General features: G+C 40.5%; 1 protein-coding gene and 2 pseudogenes across 6 annotated transcripts in view; all 3 read right to left on the bottom strand.

The window, feature by feature from the left end:
- PHKA1 (phosphorylase kinase regulatory subunit alpha 1) overlaps positions 1 to 22,715 on the bottom strand; it is a 296,474-nt gene that overhangs the window by 54,975 nt on the left and 218,784 nt on the right. For 4 of the 6 annotated variants that reach the window (XM_059679280.1, XM_059679283.1, XM_059679281.1 and 1 more), the window contains 5 exons: positions 22,633 to 22,711; positions 20,286 to 20,449; positions 17,624 to 17,800; positions 15,771 to 15,862; positions 15,028 to 15,167 (listed from right to left, as the gene is read on the bottom strand). In XM_059679280.1, the coding sequence (XP_059535263.1) occupies positions 15,028 to 15,167; positions 15,771 to 15,862; positions 17,624 to 17,800; positions 20,286 to 20,449; positions 22,633 to 22,711 (652 nt within the window). The remainder of the gene's footprint in view (positions 1 to 15,027; positions 15,168 to 15,770; positions 15,863 to 17,623; positions 17,801 to 20,285; positions 20,450 to 22,632; positions 22,712 to 22,715) is intronic. The other 2 variants (XM_059679284.1, XM_059679285.1) reach the window with 1 other exon arrangement.
- LOC132224611 (Y-box-binding protein 1-like) lies at positions 2,674 to 3,156 on the bottom strand (annotated as a pseudogene).
- On the bottom strand, positions 7,740 to 10,547 carry LOC132224258 (FAST kinase domain-containing protein 4-like; annotated as a pseudogene).

The following is a 22,715-nucleotide window of genomic DNA, read 5'->3' as shown; positions in this document are numbered from 1 at the left end:
AACATACCGTGTTCATGGATTGGTAGAGTCAACATCATCAAGATGTACATACTCCCCAAAGCAGTCTATAGATTCAATGTACTCCCCATTAAAATACCAAGGGCATATTTCACAGACCTAGAACGAACTTTCCAAAAATTCATCTGGAATAAAAAAAGACTCTGAATAGCTGCAGCAATACTGAGAAAGAAGAACAAAGTAGGTGGGATCTCAATACCAGATATCAAACTGTATTACAAAGCCACTGTTCTCAATACTGCCTGGTACTGGCACAAGAACAGACATATAGATCAATGGAATAGAATAGAGAACCCAGAAATCGACCCAAATCACTATGCTCAATTAATATTCGACAAAGTAGGCATGAAGTCAAGACAATGGAGTCAAGACAGTCTCTTCAATAAATGGTGTTCGGAAAATTGGACAGATACATCCAAAAAAGGAAACTAGACCACCAAATTACACCATACACAAAAATAAACTCCAAATGGATAAAGGACTTAAACATAAGATGGGAAACCATAAATATACTAGAGGAATCCACAGGCAGCAAAATCTCAGACATATGCAACGCAATATCTTTACCGATACCGCTCCTAGGGTAATGAAAACTAAAGACAGAATAAACAAATGGGTCTACATCAAAATAAAAAGCTTTTGAATAGCAAAAGAAACCATCAATAAAACAACAAGAAAGCCCACTGCATGGGAGAACATATTTGTCAATGTTCTCACTGATAAGGGTTTAATATCCAACATTTATAGGAAACCTATACAACTTAACAAAAGGAAAATAAAGAACCCAATAAAAAAATGGGCAATGGACCTAAATAGATACTTTTCAAAAGAAGACAGAAGGAAGGAAAGAGACATATGAAAACATGCTCAAAGTCACTAATTATCCGAGAGATGCAAATCAAAATGATAATGCAGTACCACCTCACACCTGTCCAAATGTCTATCATCAACAAATCAACAAAGGACAAGTGCTGGCGAGGATACGGAGAAAAAGGAACCCTGATGCACTGCTGGTGGGAATGCAGACTGGTGCAGCCACTGTGGAGAACAGTATGGAGTTTCCTTAAAAAACTAAAAATGGAACTCCCATTTGACCCAGTGATCCCACTTCTAGGAATATATCCCAAGAAACTAGAAACACCAGTTAGAAAGGATATATGCACCCCTATGTTCATAGCAGCACAATTCACCATAGCTAAGATTTGGAAACAGCCTAAGTGCCCATCAGCAGATGAGTGGATTAAAAACCTGTAGTACATCTACACAATGGAATACTATGCTGTGGTAAAAAAGAAAGAATTCTTACCATTTGCAACAGCATGGATGGAAGTAGAGACCAGTATGCTAAGTGAAATAATCCAGTCAGAGAAAGGTAAATATCAAATGATCTCACTCATTTATGGACTATAATGAACAACATAAACTGATGAACAAAAACAGATCCAGATACAGAGAAGCACCGATCAGTCTGTCAAACCTCAGAGGGATGGTAAGGGAGGGTGGGGATAAGGGGGAGAGATCAACCAAAGGACTTGTATGCATGCATATAAGCCTAACCAACGGACACAGACAACAGGGGGCTGAGGGCAGGAGGGGGTTGGTTGTGGGGATAATGGGGGGATAAGGACACATATGTAATACCTTAATCAATAAAGAAATTTTAAAAAAAGTTGTGTCTTGCCAGACTGCTCCTTTATGGTCCTTTATATAAAAACAAAAGGTGTTTTTTTTTAATTTCTTTAAATTTTTCAATTACAGTTGATATATATTAGTTTAATGTATACAACTTAGTGATTAGGCATTTATATAACTTATGAATTGATTACCCCAATAAGTCTACTACCATCTGATACATAGTTATTATACTACTAGAGGCCCAGTGCACGAATTCATGCACGGGTGGGGTCCCTCGGCCTGAGCGGTGATCAGGGCTGATTGGGGCTGTCTCGCCCAGTCCCGATCAGTGCTGATCAGGGTCAGCTGGCCGGGGGGAAGGGACCGCAGGAGTTTGGCTGGCCACGGGAGTTTGGCTGTGGAAGCGCACTGACCACCAGAGGGCAGCTCTTGCGTTGAGCATCTGCCCCCTGGTGGTCAGTGCTCATCATAGCGACCAGTTGACTGGTTGTTCTGTCATTGGGTCGTTCAGTCACTTAGGCTGTTATATATATAGATTATTAGTACCCATCTGGTATACACTATTATTAGTACCCGTTACTATTATCTAATACCCATCTGACACCACAGCATAGTTAATCCCTATGCTGTATTTTATATCCCCAAGACTTTTTTTAATTTTTTTATTTAAGACCTTCATTAACAGGTGCTTGTAGTTTGTTGACTTTTTTGAAAAAAAAAATTTAGTTGTAAATTTTTATTACAAATAAAAAATGAGCTTGTTAAAAATCTCAACTTGACCAGATAGGAAACAATCTAAAAACCTTTAAAGGTATATTGAGAAAAACCAGGCTTTTTTAAAAAGCATGTTTCTCATTACCAAGAAGAGATGTCTTTAGATAAAAATAATAAAAAAACAACAACCCTACACTGCCTAGATAATGCAGCTATTTCTAGTTATTTGGTCAATCGGCAAAACACCAGCACTTAAGGTCTTTAGCTCCAATCTTTTGTTCATTTCTTTCTGCTGAAATTTCATATTCATTTCTTTTTGTTGGGTGATTGACCTTGGGTCTCATCTCCTTCATTTTCCTTATCTTCTTCATTGTCGTCCTCTGTAGGCTGTCTTTGGCGAGGACGGCCCCTGCAAAACCGTGGTCTATAGCTCCAATACATATTCTGTCTCACTGGTCTACATTGTTCTCATGCACCCTGGTTGTCAGCACCCTCCATCACTTCTCCCTGCACAGGAGTGTCGGAATACTGTGGTTGAGTCTCATAGGGTCTCTGCATGTAATAAGTTGGAAACCTTCGCCTGCCATAGGGCTGGCACTGATGGGCCTGGCCTTCAAGAGCACTCTCTGATCCCTCATTCCTTTCCCCATTCTCACTCTTCTGGTAATCTTGCTGGTAATTGTGTGGAGGCCCCCTTCGACGTGGATAGCGTCTATAATGGTTACAGTTGGCTGTACATTTACTGCCTTGCACTGGAACTCCACCATGGCCTGTAATATTTGCTGCCATAAGTGAAATCATATGGTAATTGTCTTTCTCTGACTAACTTGTTTCATACAGCATAATACCCTCTAGGTCCATCCATGATGTTGCTAATGGCAAGATTTCATTCTTTTTATAGCCAAGTAATATTCCACCTTTTTATATATGTACCACCTCTTCCTTATCCATTCATCTATGGATCACACTTAGGTAGCTTCCATATTTTGACTATTGTAAATAATGCTGCAATCAATATAGGGGTGCATATACAGTATATTTTTGAATTAGTGTTTTGGATTTCTTCAGATAAATACCCAGAAGTGGAATTTTTGGGTCATATGGTAGTTCTATTTTTAACTTTTTGAGGAATCTCCATACTGTTTTCATTGGTGGCTGCACCAATTTACAACCTCACCAACAGTGCATGAGTAGTGTTCTCTTTTCTCCACATCCTCACCAACACTTCTTTGTTGATTGATGGTAGTCATTCTTATAGGTGTGAGGTGATATCTCATTGTCATTTTAATTTGCATTTCCATTATGGTTAGTGGTGTTGAGCATATTTTAATATGTCTATTGGAGATCTGTATGCCCTCATTGGAGAAGTGTCTATTCCCATTTTGTAAACAGATTGTTTCTTGCTAAGTTGTTGTTTTTTTCTTTAAAACATTTTTTTCAATTACAATTGCCATTCAATATTATATTAGTTTCAGGAGTACAGCATAGTTGTTAGACATTTATATAACTTACGAACTGATAACTCTGATAGGTCTAGTACCCACCTAACACCATACATAGTTATTACAATAGTATGACTATACTAGAGGTCTGGTGCATGAAATTTGTGCACTGGAGGGGGGGGTGTCCCTCAGTCGGGCCTGCACCCTCTTGCAGTCCGGGACCCCTTGGGGGATGTCGGCCTGTTGGCAGTCAGACATCCCTCTCACAGTCTGGGACCCCTCGCTCCTTACCGCCTGCCTGCAGCGGAGGTGGGAGAGGTTTCTGGCTGAGCAGCGCTCTCCTTGTGGGAGCGCACTGACCACCAGGGGGCAGCTCCTGTGTTGAGTGTCTGCCCCCAGTGGTCAGTGCGTGTCATAGCAGCCAGTTGTTCCACTGTTTGGTCAATTTGCATATTAGGGTTTTATTCCATAGGACTAGAGGCTTGGTGCACGGATTATGCTCAGGTGGGGTCCCTTGGCCTGGCCTGCACCCTCTCGCAATCTGGGACCCCTCAGGGGATGTCAGAGAACTGGTTTAAGTCTGATCCCTGCAGACCAGGCCGAGGGACCCCACCAGTGCACAAATCCGTGCACCAGGCCTCTAGTATGCATATAAGATCTTTGGTTAATCTCTTCCCACCCTCCCCCACTTCCCTCTGTGATTCAATGTTTCCAAGCCTGTGTTTCTGCTCCTGCATTGCGCATCTGTCCCCTGGTGGTCAGTCTGTGTCATAGCTATTGGCCAGCCAGCCGGTTGGTTGGCCGGTCACTTAAGCCAGTGGTCGGCAAACTCATTAGTCAACAGAGCCAAATATCAACAGTACAATAATTGAAATTTCTTTGAGAGCCAAATTTTTTAAACTTAAACTGTATAGGTAGGTACATTGTTATTAACTTAATTAGGGTACTCCTAAGGCTTAGGAAGAGCCACACTCAAGCGGCCAAAGAGCCGCATGTGACTAGCGAGCCGCAGTTTGCCAACCACTGACTTAAGCTTATATATATATATAGATAGATAGATAGATATAGATATAGATATATATATATATATCTATATATATAAAAGCCTAAGCGACCTTTAGGCTTGACTGGTCGACTACTCACTATGACATGCACTGACCACCAAGGGGCAGATGCTCAATGCAGAAGCTGCCCCCTGGTGGTCAGTGCACTCCCACAGCCAACCTTCCACGGCCCCTCCCTCCTCTTGGCTGGCCAGCCCTTCATTCTCCCGCACCCCACCCCCAACAGGCCTGGATCACCAGCCAGGCCAAGGAACCCCACTCATGCATAAATTCGTGCACAGGGCCTCTAGTATACATATATCTATCTATCTATAGATATAGATATCTATAGATAGATAGATAGATAGATAGATAGATAGATAGATATAGATATAGATATAGATATAGATATAGATATAGATATAGATATAGATATAGATAGATACCATACATTATACTTTACTTCCCCATGACTATTTTGTAACTGTCAATTTGTACTTAATTCCTTCAACTTTTCACCTAGCTCCCAACACCCTTGCCATCTCGTAACCATCAGTTTGTCCTCTGTATCTGAGTCTGGTTCTGTTCTGCTTGTTTATTTATTTGTTTTTTTTTAAGATTTCACATATAAGTGAAATTATATGGTATTTGTCTTTCTCTGTATGATTTATTTCACTTAGCATAATACCCTCATTGTACATCTGTATTGTTGCAAATGGTAAGATTTCATCCCTTTTATGGCCAAGTCATATTCTGTTTATATATATGTACCACATCTTCTTTATCCAGTCCTCTATCAATGAACACTTAGGTTGTTTCCATGTCTTGGCTACTGTGAATAATGCTGCGGGGAAGTTAGGGGTACATATATCTTTATAAATAAATGTTTTCAAAATTTTCAGGTAGATACCCAGAAGAGGGATTGCTAGATTATATGGTAACCCTATACTTAGTTTTTTTCAGGAACCTTCATACTGTTTTCCACAGTAGCTGTACCAACTTAAATTCCCACAAGCAATGAATGAGCGTTCCTTTCTTCCCACAACCTCTCTAACATTTATTTCTTATCTTGTTGTTAATAGCTATTTTAACAGGTGTGAGTTGGTTTTGATTTGCATTTCCCTTATAACTAGTGAAGTTGAGCATCTTTTTATATATGTTAGCCATTTGTATGTCTTGGAAGAAGTGACTGTTCAGATCCTCTGCTCATTTTCAATTGGGTCCTTTCTTTGTGTGTTTGTTGTTGAGTTGTATAAGTTCTTTACATATTTTGGAGATTAAGCGCTTATCAGAGGTATCCCATTGGGTTGGATGCCTTTTGGTTTTGTTACTGTTTTTTGTTTTTCTGTGCAGAAGCTTTTTAGTTTTATATAGTCCCAATAGAGGCCTGGTGCATGGATTCGTGCACTGGTGGGGTCCCTTGGCCTGGCCTGCGGACATCCCCCGAGGGGTCCTGGATTGTGAGAGGGTGCAGGCTAGGCCAAGGGACCCCCACCAGTGCATGATCAGGGCCAGAGAGGGACCACGGGAGGGCTCCAGAGCATGTCTGGCTCGTCTCACCCAGTTCTGATCAGGGCTGGCCAGCTGGGGAGGGACTGCGGGAGGTTGGCCGGCCAGGGAGGGACCATGGGAGGGTTCCAGGGTGTGTCCAGCCTGCCTCACTCAGTCCCCATTGGCCGGACCCCAGTAGCAAGCTAACCTACTGGTCAGAGCGTCTGCCCCCTGGTGGTCAGTCCACATCATAGTGACTGGTCAAATGGTTGAATGAACGGTTGGACACTTAACATATTAGGCTTTTATTATATAGGATTCACTTGTTTTTGCTTTTATTTCCCATGCCTTTGGGGTCCAAATAACATAATCCTCTCTAAACCCAAGGTCCATAAGTTTAGTACTTATATATTTTATTGTTTCAGGTCTTATATTTAGGTTTTTGATCCATTGTGAGTAAACTTTTGTGTGTGGTGACAAATAGCAGTGTAGTTTCATTCTTTTGCATGTGGCTTCTCTGTCTTTTTCTTTTCTTTCCTTTTTTTTTTTTTTTTGCATGTACCTTTTCAATTTTTCCAGCACCACTTATTGAAGGGGCTTTCTTTTCCCCATTGTATGATTTTGTCTCTTTTGTCAAAAATTAATTGTGTGTATATAATATCTGGGTTTACTTCTGGGCTCTCAATTCTGCTTCATTGATCTGTGTGTGTGTTTCTACCAATACCATGCTGTTTTGATCACTGTTGCTTTATAGTATAATCTGAAGTCAGAGAGAGTGATATATCTGGCTTTGTTCTCTATTTTCAGTATCACTTTGTCTATTTGGGGGGTCTTTTTTGGTTCCATACAAATGTAATAATTTTCTGTACTCTTTCTTTGAAACATGACATTGAGATTTTAATTGGGATTGCATTAAATCTGTATATTAGTTGGGTAATATGGCCTTTTTAACAATATTGATTTTTCCATCCATGAACAAAGATATCTTTCCATTTCTTTGTGTCTTCTTCAATTTCTTTTAATAATGTCTTGTAGTTTTGAGTGTATAGGTCCTTAAGCCCTTCGTTAAATTTATTCTTGGTATTTTATTCTTTTTGTTGCACTTCCAAATGGAGTTGTAGTTCTCACTTCTTTTTCTAAAATTTCTTTGTTAGTATATAGGAACACAATGGAGTTTTGAACACTATTTTCTATTCTGCAATGTTAGTGTATTTGTTTCTAATAGTTTTTGGTAGAGTCCTTAAGGTTTTCAATATAAAGAATCATGTCATCTGCAAAAAGTGACATTTTTGCTTCTTCTTTCCTAATTTGGATGCTTTTTATTTTTTTCACTTGCCTGATTTCTCTGACTAGGACTTCTAGAACTATGTTGAGTAAGAGTGGTGAGAGTGGGCATCATTGTCTTGTTCCTGATTTTAGAGGAAAAGCTTTCAGTTTTTCACCATTGAGTATGATATTGGCTGAGGGTTTGTCATATATGGCTTTTATTATGTTGAGGCACTTTCTATACCCATTTTATTAATTATCATCATCATAAATGGATGTTGTATCTTGTTAAATGCTTTTTCTGCATCTGTTGATATGATCATAAGATTTTTTTATTTTGTTAATGTGGTATATCACATTGATTGGTGTATGTTGAACCATCCTTGTACCCTTGCAATGAACCCCACTTATTCATAATGTATTTTTTAATGTATTGTTGTATTTTCATCAGAGATACTGGTCTGTAATTTCCTTTTGTGTGTTGTCTTTGCCAGGTTTTGTCATTGGGGAAATGTTGGCCTCATAACATGTGTTAAGAAGTATTGCAGCTCCTTCTATTTTTTTTAGAAGAGTTTGGGAAGGCTAGGTATCAAATCTTTGAATGCTTGGTAGAATTCCCTAGTGAAGCCGTCTAGTCCTGGATTTTTACTTTTTTTTGGAGGTTTTTGATGGTTGTTTCAATGTCCTTACTGTTGATTAGTTTATTTAGAGTTACCAATGCTTGGAGTTTCAGTCTAGGAAGGTTATATATTTTTAAGAAGTTGTCCATTTCTTCTACATTTTCAAGTTTGGTGATAGAGTCTTTCATAGCATTCTTGTCATTTTTTTGTTTTGTTTTGTTTTGCATTTCTGTGGTGTTCCTTGTAGCTTCTCTTTCATTTCTGTCTTTCTTTTATTTTGGTGTTGAAAACCAAAGGTAAAGATTTATTACCCACAAGAGGGTAATCTGCCATGCAGAGCTGCTGACCAAGGCCCCGCACTGTCTATCATTGAATGTCACCTCTTGCAGCCCGGGGTCCTCGGCTAGGTCTCCAGGAAGCCTGGCCCCTGGGCACAGTCTGTGTTTGGGCATGTCACTTTGCCAGTTCCTCTGCCACCAACTTGCGCATCTTGTCCTTGAGGTAGGCGCCCTTCTGCAACTCAGATCTGAGGTCCAGCCACTTGTATGGGATGTCCACCACCAGGAATCCAGTGACCAGCACATGGTACTGGACAAGCACAAAATGCCCCAGCAAGTCTTTGCTCTGGCTATTGAAGTTAGGGAACTCCCAGCGCAGGAAGGACAGCCTATTGGCCTTGGTGGCCAGCAGCTGGCTGCCGGAGTGTGGGGTAAGATGTGGGGCCACAAAGTCTCGCAGGGGCAGAAACTGGCCTTTAGTGTCCAGCACTACCTCAGTGTCAAGAACCCAGCCATATTGCATAGCCATGGTAAAGTGGCCTGTCAGCACCCCCCAGCAGACCCTTCAGGGTCTCATGCAGCTATTTCTGCAGAGACATCACCTTCCTGTCAGGGGCTGGGGGCCTGGGGACCAAGGCCGAGGCCAGCAGCAGGGGGCCCATGTACTCAGGGTGCTCTAGCCAGGCAGTGGCATTGAGGTGGAACAGCTTCTGAAAGGTGCTCTGACCCTTTGGGGACCCATCACCTCAGAACTGGGTGGGCAACTTGGGGTGGAGCACGGCCTGGAGCTCTGAAGGGCTGGCCTGCTGCAGCACATACAGGGCCCACAGCATGTCCACCTGCAGGTCTAGGTCCAGGTCTGCCTGCTGATACCCCAGCTTTTCATGCACCAGGCTTGCTCTGGATGGAAGTTCAGGCAGGAGAAGGCCAGAAGCATGTTGCAGAGGTCTGGCATGGGGATGCTCTGGGCTGTGCTCAGGATGTGCTGAGCAAAGGCCTCAAAGAGGGGCAGGTTGAACCACTTGAGGATGGCGAAGGACTTGGTGCATCTGGCCACCTCGCCGGACGTGAGGCTGGGCATGTGGGGCAGCAGTTCAGCGGCCAGGCACTGGAACACCTGGGTCTGGTGGAAGTCAAGTTTGCCATAGGCATAGGCCAGGTCCAGGAGGACGCCTTTGATCAGGGGGAAGGGCTTCTGGACAGGTGGAAGGAGATGGCCCACAGCAAGGGCACAGACTGCTGGTTCTGAGCTGTCAGCGCCACCAGCTCGTCAGGGCCGAACTGCTCTACCAGATCCAGGCACTTGTCCTCCAGATTGTTCATCAATGACGCCTGTCTTCATCATGAGGGCCACCAGCGTGCGGCCATCCTCGATTTCTGCCCAGCACTACTCCAGGTTCAGGAACAGCTCAGCCAGCAGCTCCTAGGAGCCATACTCCTACATGTAGGCGGTGCTGAACTCTGCCAGTAAGGACAGGTGCTTGTACTTGAGCCTGTGCATGTGCCAGTGCACCTCCTGTTCCACTGACAGCAGCTCCTTGGAGGCTGCAGAGAGTGCCAGTGTGTAGAAGCTCCAGAGCAGCTTCAGAAGGGTCCCATGCCAGACCACAGTTATCTGACTGTTGATAAGTTGGAGAAGTTGCTGAAAGCAGGCGTCCTGTATGAGCGAGCTAGGTTTTGTCCTCTGGCTTCTCAGAGAGCAGGTGAGAGAGCTTGATGAGCACAAGGGCCGCATGGCTCTAGTGCAGGCAATGGCTACCACCAAGCAGCTCCAGGAGCTCCTCTGGCCTAGTGGCCTTCTTGATGAGCTCGTTTGCCTCCTGGCACTCTGGGGGGGGGGGGCGGGGTAAACACTTGTTCCTTCTCCAGGCACTGTGACAAGGAAGCTGGGAAGTCGAAAATGGGTGAGGTAGCTGAGGAAGTTAGAGTCTTATGGGCTACCCTAGCCAGTCTCAGTTGGCCAGCTGGAAGCCCAGCAGGGGCTAGATGAGCAGACTCTCTCAGGAGGCACCGGCATCACTTCACCAAGCGAGCTGCCATGATGGTCTGGGTGGCAGGGAGCTGTTCCGGAAGCTGCTCCAGACCCTCTATGCACTGGTGCTCCCCGTAGCCTCCAAAGAGCTGCTGTTGGTGGAGGTGGAGCAGGAGGCACACTGGTGCATGCACAGGCCCAAGTACAAGTAATTCCAAGGCCCTAGAAACAGCTTAACAGTTCAGATCCAAAGGCCCCACTCAAAAGGCCCGCCTTCTTGAATGGCAGTCTGCCAGGGCCACCGCCAGCACCAAGGCTGACCTCCATGTGTCCCGAACAGAGCACTGCAGGAAGCAAGGCTCACCGGATTTCTCCCTCTCTTTCATTTCTGACTTTGAGTCTTTTTTCTTTTTTCCTTAGTGATTCTAGCCATAACTTTGTCAATTGTATTAATCCTTTCAAATAACCAGCTCTTTGTCGCATTAATTTTTCTATTGTCTTTTTGTTCTCTATTTTGTTTAATTCTGCTCTAATTTTTATTATTTTCTTCCTTCTACTGACTTTGGGCTTTGTTTGTTTTCTTTTTCTAGTTCTTTAAGGTGAAATGTTTAGTTGTTTATTTGAGATTTTTATTGTTTCTTGAGGTAGGCCTGTAATGATACAAACTTCTATATATTGCTTTCACTGCATCCCACAAGTTTTGATATGTCATACTTTCATTTTCACTTATCTCTATATATCTTTTGAAATCCTTTTATTTTCTTTTATTTTTTTAAAAAATATATTTTATTGATTTTTTACAGAGAGGAAGGGAAAGGGATAGAGAGTTAGAAACATCGATGAGAGAGAAACATTGATCAGCTGCCTCCTGCACACCCCCTACTGGGGATGTGCCCGCAACCAAGGTACATGCCCTTGACTGGAATCGAACCTGGGACCCTTGAGTCCGCAGGCCGGCGCTCTATCCACTAAGCCAAACCGGTCAGGGCCCTTTGATTTTTTTTTTTTCTATCTCTTCTTTTTTTTCTTTGTTTAGTAGCATGTTGTTTAATTGCCACATATTTTTGTTTTATTTTTTACTTCATTTTTGCAGTTGATTTCTAATTTCAAAGCCTTGTGGTCAGAGAATATGCTTCACATGATTTCAATCTTCTTAAATTTGTTCAGGCTAGTTTTGTGTCCCAATATATGGTCTATCTTTGAGGGAGGCAAATGTCAGGGTCCACTTTACTGAGTGCTGTAGCATGAAACAGGTCAGAAGAGGAGACAGGCCATGGATGGACACAGACTTCTTTGAGGTTTTTTGCTGGAGAGGGATGAGGACTGGCTACCAAGGATGGAGCTCGCAGGGCCTCGAAGGCAGGGTGACAGCCTGGCTTCTGTCCCTCTATACCCAGGAAAGGCCCTGCAGCCGAGCAGGAGCATCTAGGAAGGCCTGCCTTCCTCCCATTGAGCTACTGAAGCCTAGCCTTGCTGTCTGCTCACTCGCAGCAGGGGGAAAATGCCAACCTAAATGTTTATATGACAGGAAGAACAAAGGGAACAGCCTCAGGGTGAGAGGTGTGGGACCCCAGGAGCAGGGCTGGTTCCAAAGACCTAGGCCAGTCTGCTGAGCTGCACTGGCTGCTCCCTGTGCCACAGCCTAGGGGCTGCAGGGAGGGTGGGCCTATAGCCAGCTAAGCACCTGGACCAGAGGATACTAACCAGCAGAGGTTTTAGCTTCTGGCTTTTATTGGTTCCTTGTTTTCTCAAATATAGCATTTAAAAAGTCACCTGAGCTGGTGGTTTTATCACAGGGGAGGTGGGGGTGGGCAAACATTCATTCAGGAGTAGGCCACCAACGGTGTATGATGGGTTCTTCACTTGTAGCGCCAGGCCAAGAGGCTAGCAGCTAGCGCCACACTGATGGTCAGAATGAACTGGAGGGTGGGCTTGCTATGCACAGGCAAAACTATTCAGAAGGGGCAGTTGCTGCCCTCCAGGCTACCTTTGTCTTGTTTACTAGTAGCAGCATAATAGGGGCATTTATGTACATCTCTTTTCCCATTGTACACAGGGAGCACATCTTTATCCCTAGCTGCCTTGAGAATTCTTTCTTTGTCATTAATTTTTGACAGTTTTAATATAATTTGCCTTGGAGAAGACCCTTTTGGCTTGAGATATATAGGTGTTCTGTTTGCTTCTTCTATAAGAGAATCTAGTTGTTTCCATAGGTTTGGGAAGTTTGCATTGATTATTTTGTTTAAATGTGCTCTCTGTTCCATTTTCCCACTCATCTTTTTCTGCTATACCTGTTATTCTTACATTGCTCTTTCTGATAAGTCAGATAGTTCTTATAGAGTTCTTTTTTTTAACTCTCAAATCTCTCTCTTCTTCCACCTTAGTCAATTTTATATTTCTATATTTGATATCACTAATTCTTTCCTCCATTTGGTTTGCTCTATTTCCTATGCTGACTAGTTCATTCTTCATCTCTTTTATTGAGTTCTTCACCTCCAAAATTTCCATTTTTTTAATAGTTTCAATCTTTTTGGTAAAGCAATCCTTTAGTTCATTGATTTTAATTCTGAGTTCATTATAGTACCTTGCTGAGCTTTTATTTTGAGGTTTTGTTGTTGTTGTTTTTTCAGAACTGCATCATGAATTCTTGGTAATTTAAGTCACATATTTCCATGTCTTTAAGTTCAATTTCTGGATATTTTTCTCTTTTTTTCTGAACTACAATGTTACCTTGGTTATTCATGGTGTCTGATGGATTCTTTCTTAGCTTAGGTATTTACAGGAATAAAATATGCTTTTATAAAAAATTAAATTTATTGGCGTGACATTGGTTAATACAATTATATGGGTTTCAAATGTACAATTATTCTATTGTACATCATCTGTATATTGTACCATGTGTTCATCACCCCAAGTCAAGTCTCCTTCCACCACCATCTATTTGACCCCCTTTACCCTTTAATACCTCTCCCAACTCCCCTTACCCTCTGGTAACCACTATACTGCTATCTTTGCCTATGAGTTGTTGTTTTTTATTGTCTTGTTTGTTCATTTGTTGCTTTCAGTTTTTTTTATATCCCACATATGAGTGAAATAATGTGGTTCTTATTTCTGACTTATTTCGCTTAGCATGACAATCTCAAGGTCCATCCATGTTGTCCCAAATGGCAGTATTTCATCTTTTCTTATGGCTGAACAATATTATATTATATATATGTACCACATTCTTTAAATCCAATCATCTACCAAAGGATACTTGGGTTGTTTCCATGTCTTGGCCACCATGAATAATGCTGCAATGAGCATAGGAGTGCATATATCTTTATGAATAAACTAGATGCCGGGTGCACGAATTCATGCGTGAGTGGGGTCCCTTGGCCTGGCCCGCGATTGGCACCAATCAGGGGGGCCAGCCTGCCAGGGGGAGGAACCATAGGCGGCCGGCCCGGGGGAGGGACCATGGGAGGTTGGCCCCAGCAGCAAGCTAACCAACGGAGACTCTGCAAGGAATTGGGCTCCCTCCTCCCTCCTGTCTGGGTCCAGGGTGAGTGTGAATGAGATTTGCGACTGTCAGGGCCCCAGCAACAAGCTAAGGCACAGCTGATTCCACGAGGAATTGGGCTCCCTCCTCCCTCCTTTCTGAGTCTGGGGTGTGGGTGAACCAGATTCAGGGCTGCCAGGGCTCCAGCAGGAAGGTCTGGGTCAGTGCACTTCATAGCTACCGGGCAGTCATCCAGTCGTTTTGGTCATAACAGTCACATAGGCATATATATATATATATATATATATATATATATATATATATATATATATATATTCAGTTTTGGGTAGATACCTAGAAGAGTGGTGGCTGGGTCATATGGTATGAAATCTGCTTTTTAGAAAGTACCTGACACTTCACTATTTAGCAGGTGAGAAGGAGAGTTTTTTGTTTGTTCATTTGTTTTCCAGTAGGTGAAGTGCAAGTTTTCATTTTTTCTTATTGCCCTGCTAAGGCTTCTGTTATTTGTGTGGGGCCTGTTGCCTTGGCTAAGGAAAATGCCCCCATATTCCCTGGGATGGGGTGTCCCCTCAGGGCAGCACCCTTGTGGGGAAATGTGGCAGGTGATGGGCCTCTGGCCCAGTGCTGCTTCTTGCAGTTAGATGCTGCCAGAAGTGCTGTACTACCCAAGGTGTCCCAGGTGCTTTCATTAGGCTCTGCTGGGATGGATGGGGGTTGAATAGGCAGGGACAGGCCTGTTTGTACATTTTTGGCCTTGTTCTATCCCAGTAATGGTGGCTACCAGACCTCAGCAGCCACAATTCTGAATCTCCATCCCTGTCACTGGGTTTAGCCATTGTTTGCACCTGCCTCTCAGGCAGAAATGTTTCTACCACCTGTGAGGTAGGCATAATCCAACTTTTATAAATGAGGACAACTGAGGCCTTGAGGTTACAAAACTGTATTCAAATCTAGATCAGTGAGACTCCAAAGCTATGCTATATTAACTATACTATTCTTTCTCTCCATATGAACATTAAAGTAGATTGATAATATCCATCACTTACTTCATAGTATATAGCATGTAGAGGATATCAGCTTGTCCCTGGAAGCTGGAGGTCTCCTTTAACTGTAAAACCAGTGCTTTGAAGTCCACCTCCCCAGACTGGTCTCTTGGAAGATGTATTTCTACACGAACTGAGGGAACCTTTAGTTTGAGAAACGGTAAAAAAATTAAGTCCACAAGTGCTCAACTTAAATATTGCCCTAGAGCAGTGATGGCGAACCTTTTGAGCTTGGCGTGTCAGCATTTTGAAAAACCCGAACTTAACTCTGGTGCCGTGTCACATATAGAAATTTTTTTATATTTGCAACCATAGTAAAACAAAGATGTATATTTTTGATATTGATTTTACATATTTAAATGCCATTTAACAAAAAAAAAATCAACCAAAAAAATGAGTTTGCATGTCACCACTGACACGTGTGTCACAGGTTCGCCATCACTGCCCTAGAGTGTTGATCTTTTCATCTCTAAACTTTTCCCATAAGAATTTGTTAAATTTTGATGAAAAGTAAACAAAAAAATGAAACCTTCAACACATATGATAAAGCAATCTAGATTTCATAAAGCTCGGCTAGAAAAACTTGCCCATTTTAAAAGTGAACTGAAAAGGTCATGTATCTTCACCAGGGTAGGATTTTGCCTACCACGAGTTAGTAGCAGAAACCATAATGGCTAGTTCTGTTATTTTCCATTAGGATAGCATTTTGCAAAAAGCCGATAGAAAAACCTCATGTGCAAGTTTACCTGGTCCTCTTGTGGGGGAGGAGGTGAGTCAAGTAAGTTGAATAAAGGCCGGGAAGCCTGAACTATCTTTGCAGGAAGATACATGTGAACATCTGCAAAAGGTTGACATTTATGATAAAGGTTAGATAATTAGGAGACTAACAAAAATTCACAGTTGATCTCAACAATGAAGTTACATATGTTTGGTTCTTTATAGAAGTTTATCCTTCTGGGTAACATCAAAGAAAAGAAATATAGAAATCAAATAATGTAAAGAATGTTCAACCAATCAAGAAACATTTTTGAATGGAATGTCCAGAATTGTAGCATCAGCTGATAATAAAGTCTTAAAATGTAACCAATACCACAATGGTACTATCACTGATGCTTTGGGAATATACCATGTATCAAAGAAAGAACCCAGTTATGTTTTACATTTCCTGGACTTCCCTAGGAGAATATCTGGCTGCTCACAATGGAATTTCCTTGAGAATAGATAAATAGATGATCCTATCTAGGGAATCAAAATATGTAGTGGCTGATCAACTTTGAGATATTCTTAAGAGTTTTACTTACAATCCATTGTTGAAATACTTACTATGTATTTCTACGTGAGGAGAGACTCTAAGGAGAGGCTCTCTTGTCATTTTCAGCATTTACAGATACAGAAATAGAGATTCAGAGCTCAAATAACTGTTCAAGCAAGCAAGTAGTAGAGCTGGAAATTAAGCTCAAGTTTTGTGATTCATAATCTAAAAGTCTAACTTAAAGTTTATTTCTTCACATAAGCCCTTTGTCAATGAAGCTTACTTGAAGGGAATTCTAAGCTTTCCCTTATTCTAAATGTTAAATGATTCTCCAATGTTCATGTTTTAATATATTTGGTTAGTAATGATCAATAAAGTTTTAGACAGCAAGGGCATGCATCTCAATCATTCTCATCACCTGTACATGTTAACATTAAGTCCTTCAGGTGTGGCCAATAATCTATCCCTTCTGTCCCTTCACATGAAGCTACTACAGAGGCATTGAACACTCTTGGGGACCATGACTACTATTCTGGCAATGTGTCTAAAAGACATTTTCCACTACAAATACTACTGAAGGAGGGTAGTGGTCATGGAGAGGTGAATGGCAAAGTTGTTGAAGAATGAGTGCTATAGTTGATAAACTGCTCTACACTGCTGGACCAACTGACTATAAAAGTGACAGCTGGCCAAAGGGAACCAGATGTAGTTTACTTAAGGGAGAATACCTCCTTTTCCATTGCAAGGCACTCTTGTAATAGCTTGCAATGCTTTCTCTTTAAATAAAATTATTACCAACAGAAAAAATACTTTCCACCATTTTGATATTTTTATCTTACAATTAACTATGCCCCAAGTCTCTTATTTTGTCTCTTCTCACTATGTAACTAGTTAAGCCAGACTACATAGCACTATATACAGCAAAATTATACCTAATTCATTAATTTGACAAATATTTGAGCGTCTAATATGTTCTCAGTACTATCAAAGGTGTTTGGGATGAAGCAGTGAACAAAAAACAAAGTTCCTGCTCAGCCAGCGTGGCTCGTGGTTGAGCATCAACCTATGAACCAAGAGGTCACAGTTCGATTCCTGGTCAGGGTACATGCCCGGGTTAGAAGCTCCATCCCCAGTAGGGGGTGTGCAGGAGTCAGCCAATCAATGATTCTCTCTCATCATTGCTGTGTCTATCTCTCTCTCCCTCTCCTTTCCTCTCTCTGAAATCAATAAAAACCATATAAAAAAACAAAACAAAGTTCCTGCTTACACTGTAATAAATGCTTACTCCCATATACTGGGCTTCACATCATCCTGTACCTGACTCCAGTGAGTCCTGGCATTACTCACTTTGTACATGCAGCTCCGTGGCCTTGGTCACCAAGGACATTATATCACAGGTTGTTTGTACAGCAGTTCGGAACCGATCTAGCCCTCCCTTCTGTGAGGTAGGGGCTAGTTTAGGATGGGGAGCAGTGTGCGCCAAAAGGTGATCTAAATAACGAGCAACGTCATCACCACAGTGAGCTGCAAGGTTAGTGGGGAGAGGGTGAAAAGAAAAAAGTGAACCTTTTATTTACATCACAATTTAACCCACCAAACAGAATGACTGAATTATGTGACCACAACATAGCACCAGAAGTAGGTTGTTTTAGCTCATGGAGTAAAAAGTGTGTGATCATTAAATAAACTCATAGCTTTACCATTTAAAAAAACTATGGTCATTTACCAGGACCCACCTGTTCTTCAACTTTTCTGAGACAATATTAGGGCCCCTGGAAGCAGTATGATGTTAATATAGGAGAGATGGTGCAAGCATTTCATATGCAAGCATATAATGATAGTGGTGGTGATAGTGATGGTGGAGAAGGAGCAGAATAAGGTCCTGTGAGTCTCACTGGTATGATGAGGCTTTTGTGGGGAAGGGCAAAAATCTTCCAGTAAACATTGGGCCTAGCTAAAAACAGATAGATTCCACAAATGGCAAGCTACAACTGCTAACGACAATAAAATCTCTGTGTGGCATTGGTGTTGAAAGGACTACTAGGCACACATTTGTCTTTTTAGTCACCTCATTCATTTATTCACCAAATATTTATTGCCTACTGTGTACCACTCTTTCACATACATTATCTCTGGCTATGGATAATGGAAATAAAAATATGCATATACCCTGCGGATGCTTAACATCTCAGACTTTACATGAACATTCACACCATTTATAATTGGAAAAGCACAGTGTTTGGATCAATACTGAAATCTTCTAGGTCAGTGGTTGGCAAACTCATTAGTCAACAGAGCCAAATACCAACAGTACAACGATTGAAATTTCTTTTGAAGCCAAATTTTTTAAACTTAAACTATATAGGTAGGTACATTATTATTAACTTAATTAGGGTACTCCTGAGGCTTACAAAGAGCCACACTCAAGGGGCCAAAGAGCCGCATGTGGCTCGCGAGCCACAGTTTGCTGACCACAGTTCTAGGTCATTTATGCATCAACTGTTTTTTTTTTTAAATAATCTTTGGTGATCTCTTAAGATGTCTTTCTGTACTCTGATGTGACTAATGGGAACTAGCAAAACTGTAAGAATGGGAACTCATACTCAGGGATATCCTAATGGCAAATATTATAACCTTGAATACAATCTAGATTCTTTGGTGGAGGATTATAAAAATATGGACTTGAAACGAATGTAACTAATATATATTGTATACCAACTATATTTAAAAAAAAGAATCTGGAGAGAAGTGCTCTTCTCATATAAGGGCTGGCAAGCTATAGACACATCCATTGTGAAACCATGAATGAGTAAATTCAGAGAGGAAAAAGTGACTCAGAATGCATATCAAATTCAGTAACACATATTATTAAAAACATGTATTTAAGAAATTAATCTAAGAGAATGTTTGCTACATATGAAAATCACAATTGCCCATGGAATAGCAAAGGACCTCAATATATAATCATTCTTGTCTGGTTTTCAAAATAGTTCAGCTTATGCCAAGCTAGATATCATGATTATTGTTACCTTTGGTAACAGGAAATAACCTTATATTTAATGCACTTTCCCAACAAAGAAATTCATACTACTTTAGATCTTATAAAAACAAGTACAGGATGAATTAAATGGTACTTAGGTGAGTAAATGCTGAGCCCAAACAAGAAAATATTCCTTCTGACTGCTATTGTGTTGGTCTATTATATATGAGATTATGCCTTGCTACCACATTGAGGAATGCTAATTTATTTATATGTTCTTTTCTCTTTATTTCTTAAGATAAAGAAATTAGCTGCTTTAATATATAGGCTAACATTTAAATACTCAGACAAATCATTTTAGTTAGAAGAATAATTTGCTCCTATTGCCCCTTTGCCTTTGGGATTCAAGCATGGTAATGCTTGCCCTGCCTAGGTCAGTATTTTAACACTTTGGGGTTCTTTTTAGACATTTTTAATTATGCCCCCATGATGTTTTCTAACTGTCATCTTAGTATTCCTAAAAACCAATTAGATGCTGTTGTGCTTTATTTGTCTAGTTTGTAATATAAAAAAGCAACATGCATAATACCGAAGAGGTTTTTTTTTTTTTTTTTTTTTTTTGCAAACTATGCAGTCCTCTGAGATTCTAAAGTGCCCATATACTATTATATATAAAAAGCACTCCAAGCAGTAGTGTACATGCATAGTTTGATTAAATATCTCTCACTCATCACTGCTTCCTGTCATTTTGAAATCTCTAGCCATTTTATATGCCCAGCAGAGAACTCTTCCCTAATCTTAGTAAAGGATAGTCCAATTTCATAGTCTACAATCATAACAGGGATATTAGTCCAGAAACCAAAGGTAAGTAGGAGGATGAAAAGTAAAGCCAAACAAAAAGTAGGTGTATTAAATAGAGACTGCTGTAAGACTGTAAGACCGCTGGCAGTGACGTATAGTAAGGAGGATACACAGCAATAGTTTGTATTCTTGTCCAGCAAGGCCAGTGACTTTATGAAGCCTCCTTACCATTACTGGTTGAATCATAGCTATTCATCCAGTCACAGGATTCTAGCTCACTATAGTCATTGTAATCTTCACTGTACAGCTTACTTTCAGGTCCAGGGTCCATGAAACTCAAATGCGTGCAGCAAGATGTTGTCAAAAACTCTGATAATTTACCTGTTTGAACCCTGACAATTAGAAGGTAAATAGAAAACAGAAAATCAGAGAAAAATGCTTTTTAAGACAATACAATTTAGTGAAAAAAGATACCAGAATGTTATGTTAGGGTATTACTAATGTTTATACATTAGTATAAATTATATAAAGTAAAATTTTACTGCACTGCTAGGTACAGTGCATTGTATGTTACGGTACTATGTTAACAAAAACTACAATTATGAGTTCACAATCCACCAGATCAGTTTGGCTTTCTTTCACTGCTATGCTGCTCTGTTGATAACTATGCCAAACATCTGGCCAAAATTTCCATTGGCTACCAGAGAAGCTAGGACAGAATGAAGAAAAACTATCACTAATCCATCACACATCATTAAAAAATACTCATAAAGACCATTTTAAAAATAAAAAGATGGTATTTGAAAATTTTATAAATTATAATAGACTAAATCATATCCTTCCCTACTTATAAAGCCAATTGCAAAGCCCAAAGGGAAAGTCAATAGTACTGATTTTCTAAAGAAGGTAGTTTGAAGGGGCTCCCAATGGCCAGATCTTGTATAATTTGAACACTGAAATAAATAATTACTGGAATGGAGCATGATATAATAAACAAAATAAAAATCCATAAATCTATGCTGACACTAAAACTACAAAATAAAAGGGTAGGGGAAAGTTATTTTTTAAGAGAAAGGTTCAAAATAGTAAATTTACACAGAATGATAGAAACAGAATCATCATTTTACCACTCCAGTAATAATAAATGATTATCAATGGAAGGTAAGACCATTTGGTGAAAGACTGATGGACAAAGGATGTGGAAAAACCTGACAGATACCACTTTAACCAAATTGAGAGGCATTCTGCAAAATAACCGACCTTCTGTCTTCAAAACTGTAATGAAAGATTAACAAAAGATTGAGGAATTGTACATTAAAAGACATCATCCTGGTTGGGTAGCTCAGTTGGTTACAGCATTGTCCCCATATGCCAAGGTTTGGGTTTGATCCCCAGTCAAGGCACATACAAGGATCAGGCAATGAAACAACCTCTCTCTCTCTCTCTCTCTCTCTCTCTCTCTCATAAAAAAAGAACACATCAAGGAGGTAAATAACTAAATGCCAATGTGTGATCTTTGATTGGATCTGGAAGTGGAAAAACAGCTATGGGAAAACATTATTGGGACAAATTGAGGATTTTGAATATAAGCTCTATATTAGACAACAGTATTGTATCAGTAATAAATTTTCTGAGGGTGATGATTATATTGCAGTTATGTATGAGAATACCCTTGTTCTTAGAAGACAGAAACTGATTTAGGGAAGAAGAGTTGTGATGTTTCTGGCTAACTCTCACAGAGTCCAGCAAAAAAAAAAAAAAGTCTGTGTATGTGTGAGAGGGGGGTGGGAGAGAGAGAGAGAGAGAGAAAGGTAGGGAAGAAGAAAGGGAGGGAGGAGTGGAAGGAAGGGCAGGGGAAGAGAGAAATTTTCAATATGATTTCTGTTAGCTTGAAATTTTTCAAAAATAAATACTTAGGGAAAAAGAAAAAAAAAGCAGCCAGAATTGAATAGTCCAATAACCATATTTTAAAGAATAAGTTTTCTTATTCATTGAATTGTTAAGTTCTAGGCAAAGGTCATGGTGAGGAAGAATTCCAATGTTTCTATATAACATTCAGTTCCTTCATTCAAGCTATCAAACACAAGCTTCTCTGAATAGGATGAGGTTTTTATTAAAGATACATACAAAGACTATCATGCTAACTGAAATAAATCAGACAGGAAAATTTAAGAACCATATGATTTCACTTATATATGGTATACAAAACTAAAAGCAAAAAATGAACAAACAAGAAAAATAAACAAAACAAAAACATATAGACACAGACAACAGTATGGCGGTTACCAGGAGATATGGGGGGTGGTATTAGGAAAGGGTAAAGGCGGTCAAATATATGGTGACGGAAGATGATTTGCTTTGGATGGTGGGCACACAATGCAATATACAGATGATGTATCAGAATTTTACACTTGAAACCTAAATAATCTTATTAACCAATGACACCTCAATAAATTTAATATAAAAATGCAGCTATAAAAAATGATACGCAGAAAGGCATAACAAGTTTACAATTACTGTCCCCAGCTTCCAAGTTTCATTTCATTTCACTAAAGAGTATGTAGAGGTCACTTACCTTGCCCCACCAAAATAGCCATCCTGCATTTTTCGGAGTGCTGCCAGGATACTTGAATTCAAGCTGGTTCCATCTTCATCTTG

The sequence above is a fragment of the Myotis daubentonii genome, chromosome X, assembly GCF_963259705.1.
Source record: "Myotis daubentonii chromosome X, mMyoDau2.1, whole genome shotgun sequence".
In the NCBI taxonomy this organism is placed as follows: domain Eukaryota; kingdom Metazoa; phylum Chordata; class Mammalia; order Chiroptera; family Vespertilionidae; genus Myotis; species Myotis daubentonii.
The sequence above is the reverse complement of the archived record's forward strand: the minus strand, read 5'-3'. Positions and strand labels throughout refer to the sequence as shown.